This window comes from Watersipora subatra, chromosome 1 (assembly GCF_963576615.1).
Source record: "Watersipora subatra chromosome 1, tzWatSuba1.1, whole genome shotgun sequence".
Lineage (NCBI taxonomy): Eukaryota > Metazoa > Bryozoa > Gymnolaemata > Cheilostomatida > Watersiporidae > Watersipora > Watersipora subatra.
This window is the reverse complement of record NC_088708.1, coordinates 27,288,019-27,300,553: the sequence shown is the minus strand read 5'-3', so window position 1 is coordinate 27,300,553 and position 12,535 is coordinate 27,288,019. Positions and strand designations below refer to the sequence as shown.

The 12,535-nt window shown below is 35.5% G+C and overlaps 1 protein-coding gene across 1 annotated transcript; it reads right to left on the bottom strand.

The window, feature by feature from the left end:
- Positions 1-705: 705 nt before the first annotated feature.
- Positions 706-12,457, bottom strand: LOC137385273 (probable histone deacetylase 1-B). The gene is made up of 12 exons (XM_068071712.1): positions 12,368-12,457; positions 9,128-9,240; positions 8,850-8,967; positions 8,526-8,739; positions 5,996-6,137; positions 5,808-5,900; positions 4,093-4,201; positions 3,852-3,992; positions 2,430-2,538; positions 2,180-2,313; positions 1,519-1,759; positions 706-1,372 (listed from the first exon to the last, which is right to left on the bottom strand). The coding sequence occupies exons 1-12, from the start codon at positions 12,429-12,431 to the stop codon at positions 1,222-1,224; spliced, it is 1,629 nt and encodes a 542-aa protein (XP_067927813.1). The 5' UTR covers positions 12,432-12,457; the 3' UTR covers positions 706-1,221.
- Positions 12,458-12,535: the final 78 nt, after the last annotated feature.

Genomic DNA, 12,535 nt, shown 5'->3' with positions numbered 1-12,535 from the left:
CATGTATGTCAAAAGAGTGCTGTAAATACGAGGAATCTACTCAACCAGGTAGATTGAAATAAGTTTAAAGTATGTTGAATAGCTTTGATTACATCTCACCTGAAGTTTTTCATTGTCACACGACATCAGGTTTTGACCACTGATTGCATTTGCAAGACTTCTTAGAGCACCAAATTTTATGAAATTACTTGAAATTAATAAAAAAAACTTTGTCACGATGCTCAAATCTTCCTAGATTCTATTGTTGCCCCAACCTCATTATTATTATACATTATTACCTACATGTAGGTATAAAATTAGGAATATATCTACTTTCCAGTCTTACAAGGCAATATTATAGTTGATTGTTGACTAGTTGCACAACATTTTTACATGCCTAAAAATTGTTTGCGTGAAAAATTTAGTCGGTGAATAGTTGAAGTTTTTAGAATACTTTGTGCGCATGATCAATTCTGGTCATCATAGCCTACAGCATTACTACATAAGGCATACCACAGATGCATGACACTACAAGGTGAAGCAACCAAAAGTGAAAGCCTCAAAATTAAATAACATGCACCATTTTTATGATACTCTCTCAAGTATGCTGGTGCAATGTTTTTATCCTTGTCAAAGGCTGCCGTAACACCTTTTTTGACACAACAGTGATTAAGTCAATTTCCTATGAAACATTTTGTCATGTGTTGTAAGCAGATCCAACTTGAGAACATTTTATGTACACTGTATTAGTCTAATAAGCATTACAAATCTGATCCTACATCAGAACAGTACTTACTAGGTAAAAGAAACGGCATGCACACGGACATATAAAATTTAATATGGCATATTAACAGGAATCGTTCGATACTAACTGGTTCCACTTTAGACTTCAACTTGCCTGCTTTTATAGAATTCAGAAATTGTTAACCCAGGTACAATTTTAATACCGCTTGCAATAAGATAAAATTACAACGCATGTTTCATCAGCTTAATAAATAGCACCTCGGATTAAAAATATCTGCAAACGAACATAACAAAAAATCATGCTCTTGCAAAATAGGATAAATTTTCCTGAATATACAATGTTGATAAACCATTTATTTACATCATGACATGTAATGCATCACCATGTTGTGAGATTAAGTTCAGAGTTGGCCACTACTTTATACACAAGAGCGAGATAGACTGCACATAAACGTTTGATTTAGCATGTGTTAAAATTAGACATCCTCATAGATGCTGTCAGGGCTTGTCTCCTGCTGAATCCACTACTGTAGGAGTTTCATTCATGGCTGAAGGGAGAGTTTTACTATCCCCTGCTGGTTCACCACCAGTCTCACTTGCTGCTGTAGCTGTAGTCCCAGAAGACTCTAGGGCGGGTGCTCTCGATTCCCTAGTAACGAAAGCAAGAATAACTAGATAGGCTAATTTTATTATTGTAGAAGTATTTTTGCGAGTTAAGTTGCCTTGAAGCTGCTTGAAGTTAAGCTGCCTCACACGCATGTACACCGATAACAATCCAGGGAGCCAGGAACTTACGAAGCAGTGGAAGTCTCTGCAGGTTTGTCACCATCGGGTAAACTCTTAGCTGGCTCCTCTATCTTTTCACTATCACCTGCAGCACTCTGTAAAGGATCCTTGATAGACTTGCTTTCTCCATTTGTAATCGCGCCTTTCGTTCTCTTAGGTTTGTAATTCTGTTCATCCTTGCGCCCATCTCCTTCATCCTCGCTGTCAGACAAGTCTTCATCACAAGCTATTCTCTTTTCACCGGCGCGCACTGTCATAGACAATAGAGCCATGAGCCACAATCACAGACAATACGGTCATTAGCCAAAATCACAGACAATACGGTCATGAGCCACAATCACAGACAATACAGCGATGAGCCAAAATCACAGACAATACAGCCATGAGCCAAAATCACAGACAATACAGCCATGAGCCACAATCACAGACAATAGAGCCATGAGCCAAAATCACAGACAATACAGCAATGAGCCACAATCACAGACAATACAGCCATGAGCCACAATCACAGACAATACGGCCATCTGTCACAATCACAGACAACAGAACCATGACCGTCCTGCGCAGATAATCCAAAAGAATCCATCATAAAACTCAAACCATGTAAAATTAAAACTTTCCTATGTTTGCCAAAGGCGCACAATATGAATAAATTAATGCCATTTCATACCAGACAGTCGAACATCAGGATTGTCTTTATCTGCCTCAGCTTTGTCATCTGTGTGTAAAGAGTCTTCTGGAATGTTAGACATTTGCACGCCAGGTGCATGTGGCAACATTCGCAAATTCTCAAACAGCCGGCACCTGAAAATGTATTGAGTAAACCAAACTTGAAAAATCTGCAGACTTGCAATAGAGATTACTAATGAAGGAAAGATAAGTGAGAGCATAGTAAAGACTATAGCACACACAAAACTCACTTTATCTTGTCAAGGTACTCTGGAGTGTTCTGGTTGCTCATGTTGGAGGGACTTAGGTGCAGCTTGAAATCTGGGCCGTAGTACTCAAAGTAGTCATTATATGGCAGTTCTATAATTGGACATAATTTTGCATCAGAATTGACAAATTAGTGCTAAATCAACTGTCTCGCTAATTTTCCATATTAGAGACATCCACACATATGTCAACCTATCTCTCTACATTTTGCAAATGCATTGCTATTTTGTAGAACAAGTTAAATTAAAGAATTCATGGCAAGCCATAGTTCAGTGAACCTATCATCAAATGCTGCCTTCTCTTTTGAATAAATCAAATTCCGTGCCAAGTCTTTAATATACCATAACCATTTAGTATGTAATTGCTCTTAATGTTTATTTATACTTGTAAACCTTATCAAAAGGTTTGCCCATCGCTTTGCAATGTTTTCTATTGAGTTACTACTGCTGAGAATAAAAAATCAGGAAAGAACATGTTTTAAAACAGACATATTTAAGTGTTTAGGATTAAAAAAATTAGCATCGTTAGCGACAGCAGACTATCGAATCTGGTAAGAATTTACAAGAGGGGTTGGTGAGCAAACAATAAATTTTAAGTTAATTTATGTTCAGATATGCAAGAGATCACTGAAATTGGGATACACGAATCTTACTTTTTGCACTGAGTGTAAAAAGTGTAAAATCGAATACATTAGATCAGATGTAGTTGGTACGTTGGATGCCTGTTGGGGTAAAATTATATGGCCTAATAATATAATATTAAAATATTTGGATGATCTAAAAACAACTTAAACTAGCTTCCTAGTTTATCTTTTTTGCAGTAAAAAATGCTAGAGCAAGATCTTACATAAGGATAAAACAAGCTTTGTGAACGAAATACGACAACCTAGTCCAATGATGTTTGTGTCTCAAATCTAAGTTTTAATCCCAGGCGGCTGTAGACTAATAGCTCATACTTTTAGTTGTCTAAACTGTTGTTGTGTTTATGTTGAGCCCCTTCCTATCGTGTCACACACAATAAAAGTAGTGCTATTGAAAATTCTCTAGTGAGGGATCACCGTTTAAAATGTTTTTGTCTGCAAAACTGAAAGACCTACTGTGATATTCTATTTTTAAAATACCCCTGAGTGAACCAGTTCTTCGAGCAGAATGAATCCCTAGCAAATAAAACCATTAGTTGATACGTTATTGAGCACAGCCTGTATTTTATAAGCCATATATATATATATAGCCATGTAAATATAGTCATTCACGAACAGGCACGGTTACTACTCTACCCGTCAATACACAAAGATAATCGAGCCACACAAATTATTAAATATTTTTAATGTATCGAGCAGAATATATTACCAGCAATTATCAGAAATTTGCTCTAACATGCCCATATGATAGAAAAGTAGTACCTACCATTGGCAATGTCACTATTCAATGCAATAGAAGTTTCATATGTCCAGCAACGGGCAACATTTCTTATGGTGTAGCCTCCCCCGCCAAGAAGCAACAGCGGCAGGTTGTATCGTTTCATAAACTCCACACACCTGCCATGTCCTACAAACACCATGTGAACACGGGTAAGGTTTGGAGGTCAAGCTGAGCGGACTATGGAGAACTAAAGATATTACTCAAGTGTAGTGACACGAGACAGAACCTTTCAATGTTAAGTTGAAACAGCCGAGCCTGTCGCCTGAGAGAGAGTCTGCTCCACACTGGAGAACAATAGCGGAGGGCTGGTACATCTCCATTACCTTTGCCATCACCTGTATAAGACACGCCACACGGTATATATACAGAGGCAGACATCTCTGCACTTGCAGACTGTAAAAATCTAACCATGGAGGAATAACCAGGTCCTTCGCAAACAAATCAACAAAGGAAACATGAAACTAGAATTTATACAACTTTATACGGTAACAACTTCATGCTTGGATTTATGCCAAAACAAAGTATAAAATAGCTTCCATTTGTGAGTTCAGGGGCAACGCTGATGCCTACACATTTTTATATGCAGACCAAGTAACACTTCATGGACATGCATATGTGAAAATTTAAAAGATTGCTGTTTTCATGGTTAGGCGCCAGTAAAATAAGAACTTTGCATTTAATGTTTCCGTAATGCTTAAATAAGTTTGATACAAACAAAACAGAAACTTACCTAATGCATGTATTAAACTTTTCTCCATTTCGAGCTATTGCAAAAAAACTGAAAGGAAAAGCTTGATATACAAAGTTACAGAGTTCTGGTACTTGTTATGTATATTGAAATAGTCATAGGCTGGATCACGTTCTCATAAGAATAGTTCATATTTCGCTATACTTGTGTCAGGGCCCAAAACACAAAGGTAATTACTTCGAGTAATCATTTACAGCATGAAACAAATGGCTTATGCAACAATGCAAACAACTAAATTCAAAACCTAAATTATTTGTAAAAACAAAATTAACAAAGAATCATAAAGTTACTAATTTTTAATATTCTCTACCGAACTGAAACATTTTGAGAAATTTCATATATCGTACGTAGTAAATAATTTCCATGAAAAAAGTTTGTTCAAATTTTGCTGCATTCCGAAAAATTTGAATTAAGAGGTGAGCATATATTAAAGGCATTATGTGCTGTTTTAGAATTATTTAACTACATTTTATAAAGTGAAAACAAAAATTTTCCTAACATTACACCTTGCGAGCTATTGTAATAGCCATATATTGCTGAGATCAATAAACACCAGCACACAATAGACATATATTCTATAGCATTACGTAACCAAAGAATTAAATGAAATGATAACGCATCCATAATCATATTAGCAGCAAGATTCTTTTTAATCACCAGTATAAAGCTAGCTGTAACATTTTTTTAAAGTGTCAGACAATAAAGGAATGTGGTGAGAATACAACAGCAAGAGCATTAAACTTTAGGTTGAGTAGATAGTTATATATAGCGTCTATAATTATTATGTATTGCGCAACATGAAACTTACTCATGATTAAAGTAGTTAGTTTCATAACCATTCTAGTAAAATGCATAGACTTTGTCGGTGTCACACCAACTTTAAATGCACATTTCACAGCTTCAGATTTCAAAATGTGTGAGTCGAGTGAGCAACGTGTTAGAGTCAAGCGGGTCATGAAAAGCAGGTATAGTAAATATGATCATTGATGGAACTTTCATAAAAATTGGGATCTATCACCTCTGACTGCGTGACAAAATCAAAGAGCGCAAAAACTTTTTATCCCAGTTGTCACACATAAACACCTACTTGAGTCGCCTGCAATACCTGTCACATTAGGAAGCTTATTTGAGATCATGATTACATCATCCTTACAAAGTATTACTCATGCATTAGCAACTTTTGTAAGACTCACTGGTTGGAAAATCTGTTCGTATGACTCATCATCGATTCCATCTCTGAGAGGGAAATTTACTGCATAATACTTGCCCCTTCCTGCTCCGATATCCTACAAAACAGGCAGTGGCTATGGCAACATTCCAATGACAGAAGGTAAAAACGTGACGAGTATAGAAAACAGCACTGAGTAAGTTAATGGCCTACCCTCAAATCACCAGTGCCAGGGAAGTATTCTCCATATTTATGGAAAGAGACTGTCATCACTCTGTCTGTAGTATAAAATGCCTCCTCTACTCCATCTCCATGATGAATATCAATGTCTATGTAAAGCACTCGTTGGTGATGCCTGTAGCCAGTAGGTGAACATTAATAACAGCCATTGGTGAATGCATAGCATAAAGTTGCCAGTTAATCTTAAAGCAATTTCACATTAGACATTCATAGGCAGCGCCGACAGGATTCGCATGCAAATGTTGGCATCAAAGATGTGTACATAAAGTGTGATCCCCACATAGTTTTTTGTCAGCATTAATTGAAAAGTGTGCTGAGTGACATAGCTAAATGCTAAACACACCAAAACATATGTATTAACAGATATTAATATTTTACCAATGTTCCTTTTCTAAATTTTATAGTCTACCAACACGGAACAGATTATGCAAACAGTTTCAAGTCAGAATGCTGTCAGTAAAGGAGTATATCTGACAGATAAATATTCATATACGTAGGTGTCACAAATAGTCAACCTCAACTCAACAAATGTTTGAGCAAATAAAAAGATAAGTTGTTAGGCTACAGACCTCCTAAATTAACAACTAAACATGTAGGTTCAGGTAACAAACATTCCCAACCTTAGCTTAAACGTTTCTCAAAAGGTGCCTAAGTGAAAGTTACTCATGACAATTGTTGTGGCTATGAGAACTCTGTTAGAAAATTGAACAAGCAAGCCTGTGTAGAATATTGCGTTGATGTAGAGCAACACGGTGAACCAAATACTCAGTATATTTATTGATGGTATATTTATTTTGCAGGGTTTTATTTATCTTGCAGGGTTAATATTTTCTAGAGTGGTAATTACCACTGACAAAATTCTGGTAAAACTGAGTAGAAAAAATCCTAGTAAAAAATTAAAATGGAAGAAATCATTTTAATTCTCATGCACTGTAATCTGTTCACTTACACCTTGAACTGCTATAAAATAAAGACATTGATATTTAACTGATATAAAACTCAATTTTGTAACTTTGATTGGCGAAGTGGTGATACTAGAAATACGTCATACAACATAGAATTTTGCTATTCATCTGTTTGACACTTAATGACGCACATCAGTTTATACAGCTAAAGTGTATCAGTGTTGAGTATGTTGAAAATACAACTATATACAACTAAATACAACTATATACAACTATATACAATTATATACTACTATATACAACTATATACAACTATATACAACGCTGTGACAACGAGCAAAAGTAAGAAATGGGCAATAAGAGTGAACAATGTTTCTCAAAGTTGGTAACCAACTTAAGTTACACTGTCCTCGCTCTCTTAGGTGGTGGTGATACCCAATACCAGCTTTGCAGCCATATCTATTCCATGCCGGCTGCTCATTTTAGTCTACACAGCTTTAGTCAACTTCCAAACCGCGCGGCTGTCGTCAGTGCAGCAAATATTTGGCTCTCACGTCCAGAATCAAAAAGGTATTTTTAACTAACTCAAAAATGTGGGCTGAATCATGAATTCTCAGTATGTAATATAATGTAAGTCTACAACGCTGTCAAAATCTACCCCACAGGATGAAATTATTCGCGGAGTTGAATTTCATGAAAATTGCCTTTTCATGCATATTTGCGGACTAAATTATTCGTGGATGAACACATTTGCGAATCAATTAATCCGTGAAAGCAGTTAGCAATAGAGTAAAACCTTCACATGCGTATACCACGTGTTTAGGTTTCTATTTAGCTGAGAATTTTATGTTGATCATGCTAAGCTATAAATTTCTTGCTGCATCCAGAGGTTTTCATGAATTTTTATCGATTTGGAGGCTTTTGGTGAACCAACTTACCTATGGTAAGTTCTGAGTTTTTTTCAACGGAAAGAACTGCAGGAGAGATTTTTTCGATGATGATGCCGTGCCGAATTCTAAATAACTTGTGACCTTGAATAATTTTGTAAAAACGTGTGATGCATTCGCAATGGGCTTAATTCAAAACCAGGGCGATGATTTTATGAGTTTGGAGCTTAGCTACGTTTACCAACTCTGCCTAGCCGCTAGTTTTTAATTTGACTTAGTAGTTATTCTCCCTTGTGTTAAGAATAACACTGATTATTCGCGGATTTGACTGTACGCGAACTCATGAATTATTCAATCCATCGAATAATTTCATCCTGTAGGGTAATGTCAATTTTATGTAACAGTAGTAGGAACAATTTTTATAATTGTAGTTTTTGCCAATTTTTCTAAATCCTAATTTTTTCTGGTAAATACCTAATTTTTCTGGCTGTCCGGAAAATATTGAGCGATTCCCAAGAAAACCGCAGCCCCTAATATCTTGCCAAAAGAAACACCCCTTATCTATATATTTGGTTGCAAAAAAACAGCAAACAAGCGCATGTGTGAATGCAGCAATGTAGAGTGTGAAGAAGGCATCACCCAAGAAAAAAGGTTGTCGAGTATACACAATTAGAGAGCTGCCTCAAGGTGACCATTTAGTTAGTGACCTACTTGAGAAGTTCAAGAATACCAAGGACAATGTCATTCACGTAGCAGAACCCGGATGCCTCAGACTTTTTTGCATGATGAAGGCCACCAGCCCAGTTGACTGCAATATCTGTCTGTTGTTTGTTCAGTTTAACGGCACCAGCAACACTGCCACCACCGGATAGTTGACAAAATTCATACATGCCGTCAAACACTGGACAGTCTTCTCCAACATTAACTGCAATCAGAAGAGAATTGTCTCTCAAACTTTGGAGGATATAATCCCAATATGACGCACATAGTATGCCTAAACACACAAGTCTTATGATTACATAGGACATTACTTACATCTCTGCATATGTCTGTTGTGCTCTGACATATTGTCAGGTCTGATAGTGCGGAGAAATTTGATGTAGTCATCACTGTGAAACTTTGTCATCTCTTCAACCGACGCCTTCATCGGCCTCTAGCAAACAAAAATCTCAGAATGAATAACTTCAAGTCTAGATATTTCACCAACTCTGTTTAAATACGAATAAAAAAGTTATCTACAAAAAAAGGATATGAAACAAGAATGAAGCTGATTTATGAACATGACGAAAATAACAGGTAATACTGCGTCTTACATAGATTTCCATCTTTCTGTAAAGACCGTAGTTTAGAAGAAGGTTGTGTGTCATCCTTATTCGATGAGGCTTCATGGGATGACCCTGTCCATAATAGTAATTACCAATATCTCCTACAATGGTTCAACATAAACTTAGCATTACAGCATACAACTCCGGCATATTTTTGAGAAAATGTTTTAGATCGGTATGCATATGGCTGATGAATATCTTGCTACGCCAAGCAATTGCCCATAGTGACTCGGGAGCTATATAAGCCTTGTTCCTTCAAATTGGACAAAGCTAGATCAAGAAATAAGGAATGAAAGTTGACCAACTAGCTTGTTTATACTCAAGTTATATATCATGGTTGGTTGACTACCTTGCTATTGTGTTATTCTTGTGTGGTTTATAATAAAAGACAACTCAAAGCTAAATCACTCTGAAGTTCATTTGAATGGAATTCAGATCAAAATGTTGATTCTAATTTTCAAATAAGTCTTAATTCTTGCCTCGGCTAGAATTACGTCAAAGGTTTCAGTCACAGCTTACATAGACTTTGTAAGTTAGAAAAGAAAACAGTTTAATTTTTGTCGCCAAACTCTAGTTAGGCGATCTCCTGGCAAAGTGCTGACTACCCTGCACTGCATATGTGACAAAGAGCAATTTAAGGTTATGTACCTTTCCTGTCACCACTAGTAACCCTTGTGATTAGTGAGCCCTAACATGTTATTCACAAGTTAAATGCTGCAAACCAATTAGCCATGGATGCTCCCTAAAACCTTATTAAACAAAAATATTCTTTAATAGTAGTTAGTTTACTACTTTAAACTGCAAAGCCTTTGTATTAATTTCCAAATCCACACTAGTTATGCGCGGAAGTCCCAGTTGTTCAATAATATCACAAAAATAAATAAAATGCTTGCGCAAAATAACTAAAATAAGCGTTACAGAAAATATAGGAATTTTTTCTACAAATGTCACATAGCCCACATTTTGTTTATCTTTGGTACAAAATTTCAGTTGATACGCAACTTAACTGAGTGCAGCATTCAAAAAGCAATCAATTGCATAAAACCTTGTTGATAGAAAAAACGATTGTATAAAACTTGATATATTTAAATATTAAAAATCCTAGCATGCATTTATAATCAGTTTGCCACCAAGAAGTAAGTCTGTTGTTACTACTGTGTCCTGCTAGCAGACGGATCTTACAACAAACCCGACACTATAAAGCACAGGTGTCAATCACATGGCCCCCGGGCCACTTTTGGCCCGGCATGTCATTTTATGTGGCCAGTGACAGCTTGACTCATTCACACGCGACGGAGTCAACTTCCGTATTTATAACGCTGTTAGGCACCCAACGTGAATTTATCTTGCCTTTAAAATTTATCTATTACTTGTATCGTTATTTCTAAATTACATAAGAATAATTTTGATTAGTCAGAAAGAAAATTTTCTGGCTAATCAAACAAACGTACAAATATGCCTCAATGATGTCTCTGGCAAAAGTCACACCCAAAATACTACACCTAGTTCGACATCTAGCTAAACCAAAAATCCTCATCGTCACTTTAAAATTTATCGTTCGCGATCAATTTTTTCACTCCAGAAGTTAATATGCAGATTCAGAAGGGGTAAGACAGTGAAAGACTGCATAAATCAAATCGAAACATTATTTTTAAGGTTTTACAGTTTTTATTAACTTTAATTTTTTTCAATTTAAATCGTTATGCTAGAATAAAAATGCACTTTTTAGGCTGTCAGCCGTAGTCAGAGTAAAGTTATCATTCAATTTCGATATGATCATATTGATTCTTAGAGCTGCCTCTTTAAGTCTGAAAAGTCAAGAACAGAGTTACTGAACATATTTTTTATTATTTATAATATGTTCATGATAGTTTATTTGAGTTATATTAGGATGTAGATTTGCTATGCTTTGAAGGATAATACTCGCGTAGAAAAGTTGGAAATTAGAGTTTCGTGATTGTCATGTTCATAACTAACTGTATATGTATAAATAATATTCATAACTTTGTATTGTATGCAATAAATAAGTAATTTTAGTCAAACACTGTGTATTTTGCAATTTCTTCGGAAAAAGTCTAACTTTGTTTCAGCAAATAGTTTTTTGCTGCTAACATATTGATTCTGTGTTGCTGCAATTATTTAGTATTTGCAGGTTTCATGTGTGTATGCAAACAAATTCATGTTGCTAGCAGCTCACAATTTTTGATTTTGCTGAAAGTATGCCCATGTTAATGGGTATTGTGTAATTTTTCTGATTTCTTTCGAAAACAAGAGTTCTGCATGTTTTGCTGTGCAACTGTTCTGTTTGCAACTTTAAGTAATAAAGTCAGAGTTTTTTTAATATCAAAGATTAGTTAAAGCTATTTTACATTATTCGAATACATTTTGTTACATTTATAAGTTACATCTGGCCCTTTGAGGACAGCCATTACGCTGATGTGGCCCTCGGTGAAAATGAGTTTGACACCCCTGCTATAAAGGATTGCTAATTTAAGTGTGAGTTTCCTACGAAAGTGCTTTTAGGGTACAATTAACCGCAACACTTATAAAGTTGACAAAGTCTGTGTTTCGAAAAAGTTCCGCAGATGTATGCCACACTACATTGAGTCTAAATGAACCGCTAACTAAAAAATGTTTGACAACGTCTAGCATGTGTTCGTTTTTTTGATACAATGTAAGACTCTAAACGAACATGCAAATTTCTATATCAGTTTAACAGCAAAATAATAATGTTTCGCAGCAACGTAAAGGCATTGTTATTTTAGGTAACTCAACAATGCTTAATTTTCAACAAACACAAAACTGGCAACTTTCCAAAGCAATGAGGATCAGTCAATAACTATGCAAATTTTTGCACATATTTTATGTTGTTAATCAAGATGTCAAAATTGATTACTTTTCGTCGCTGTTTAGAGCTTTCAAAATCTGCTTAGTCCATTAGAAAAATCGCGCAAAATTTTATGGCGCTGTTGTTTGAATTCACAAAAAGTATATTAAGCAAAATTTAATTACCGCACCAAGAATCCAGTTGCTATGTAATTGCTGCTAATCAGAATCTCAATACATTAGAAGAATTTAGACTAAATTTTCAACCCTGGCCATATAGGCTAGTTGTCAAATGACTCGCCACACCTGGCGGAGTATAAACTAATGCAGTATAATGTTTCAAACTATCATATATACTTATAATACCAAGTAAACGCATAAAATAACTATTTAGTAGCCTACCGTCATAGTAGTAGCACACTTTCTTCTTGCTATGAGGTCCTACTCCTTGATTCATTATGCACATCTACAATGGTTAAACGGAAAACCCGAAATAAAGAAAGATGAGTAAAGTAAAAATAAAGATCTTAGAAAAAATGTAATTATTTAAATAAATTTTAAATTAATAAA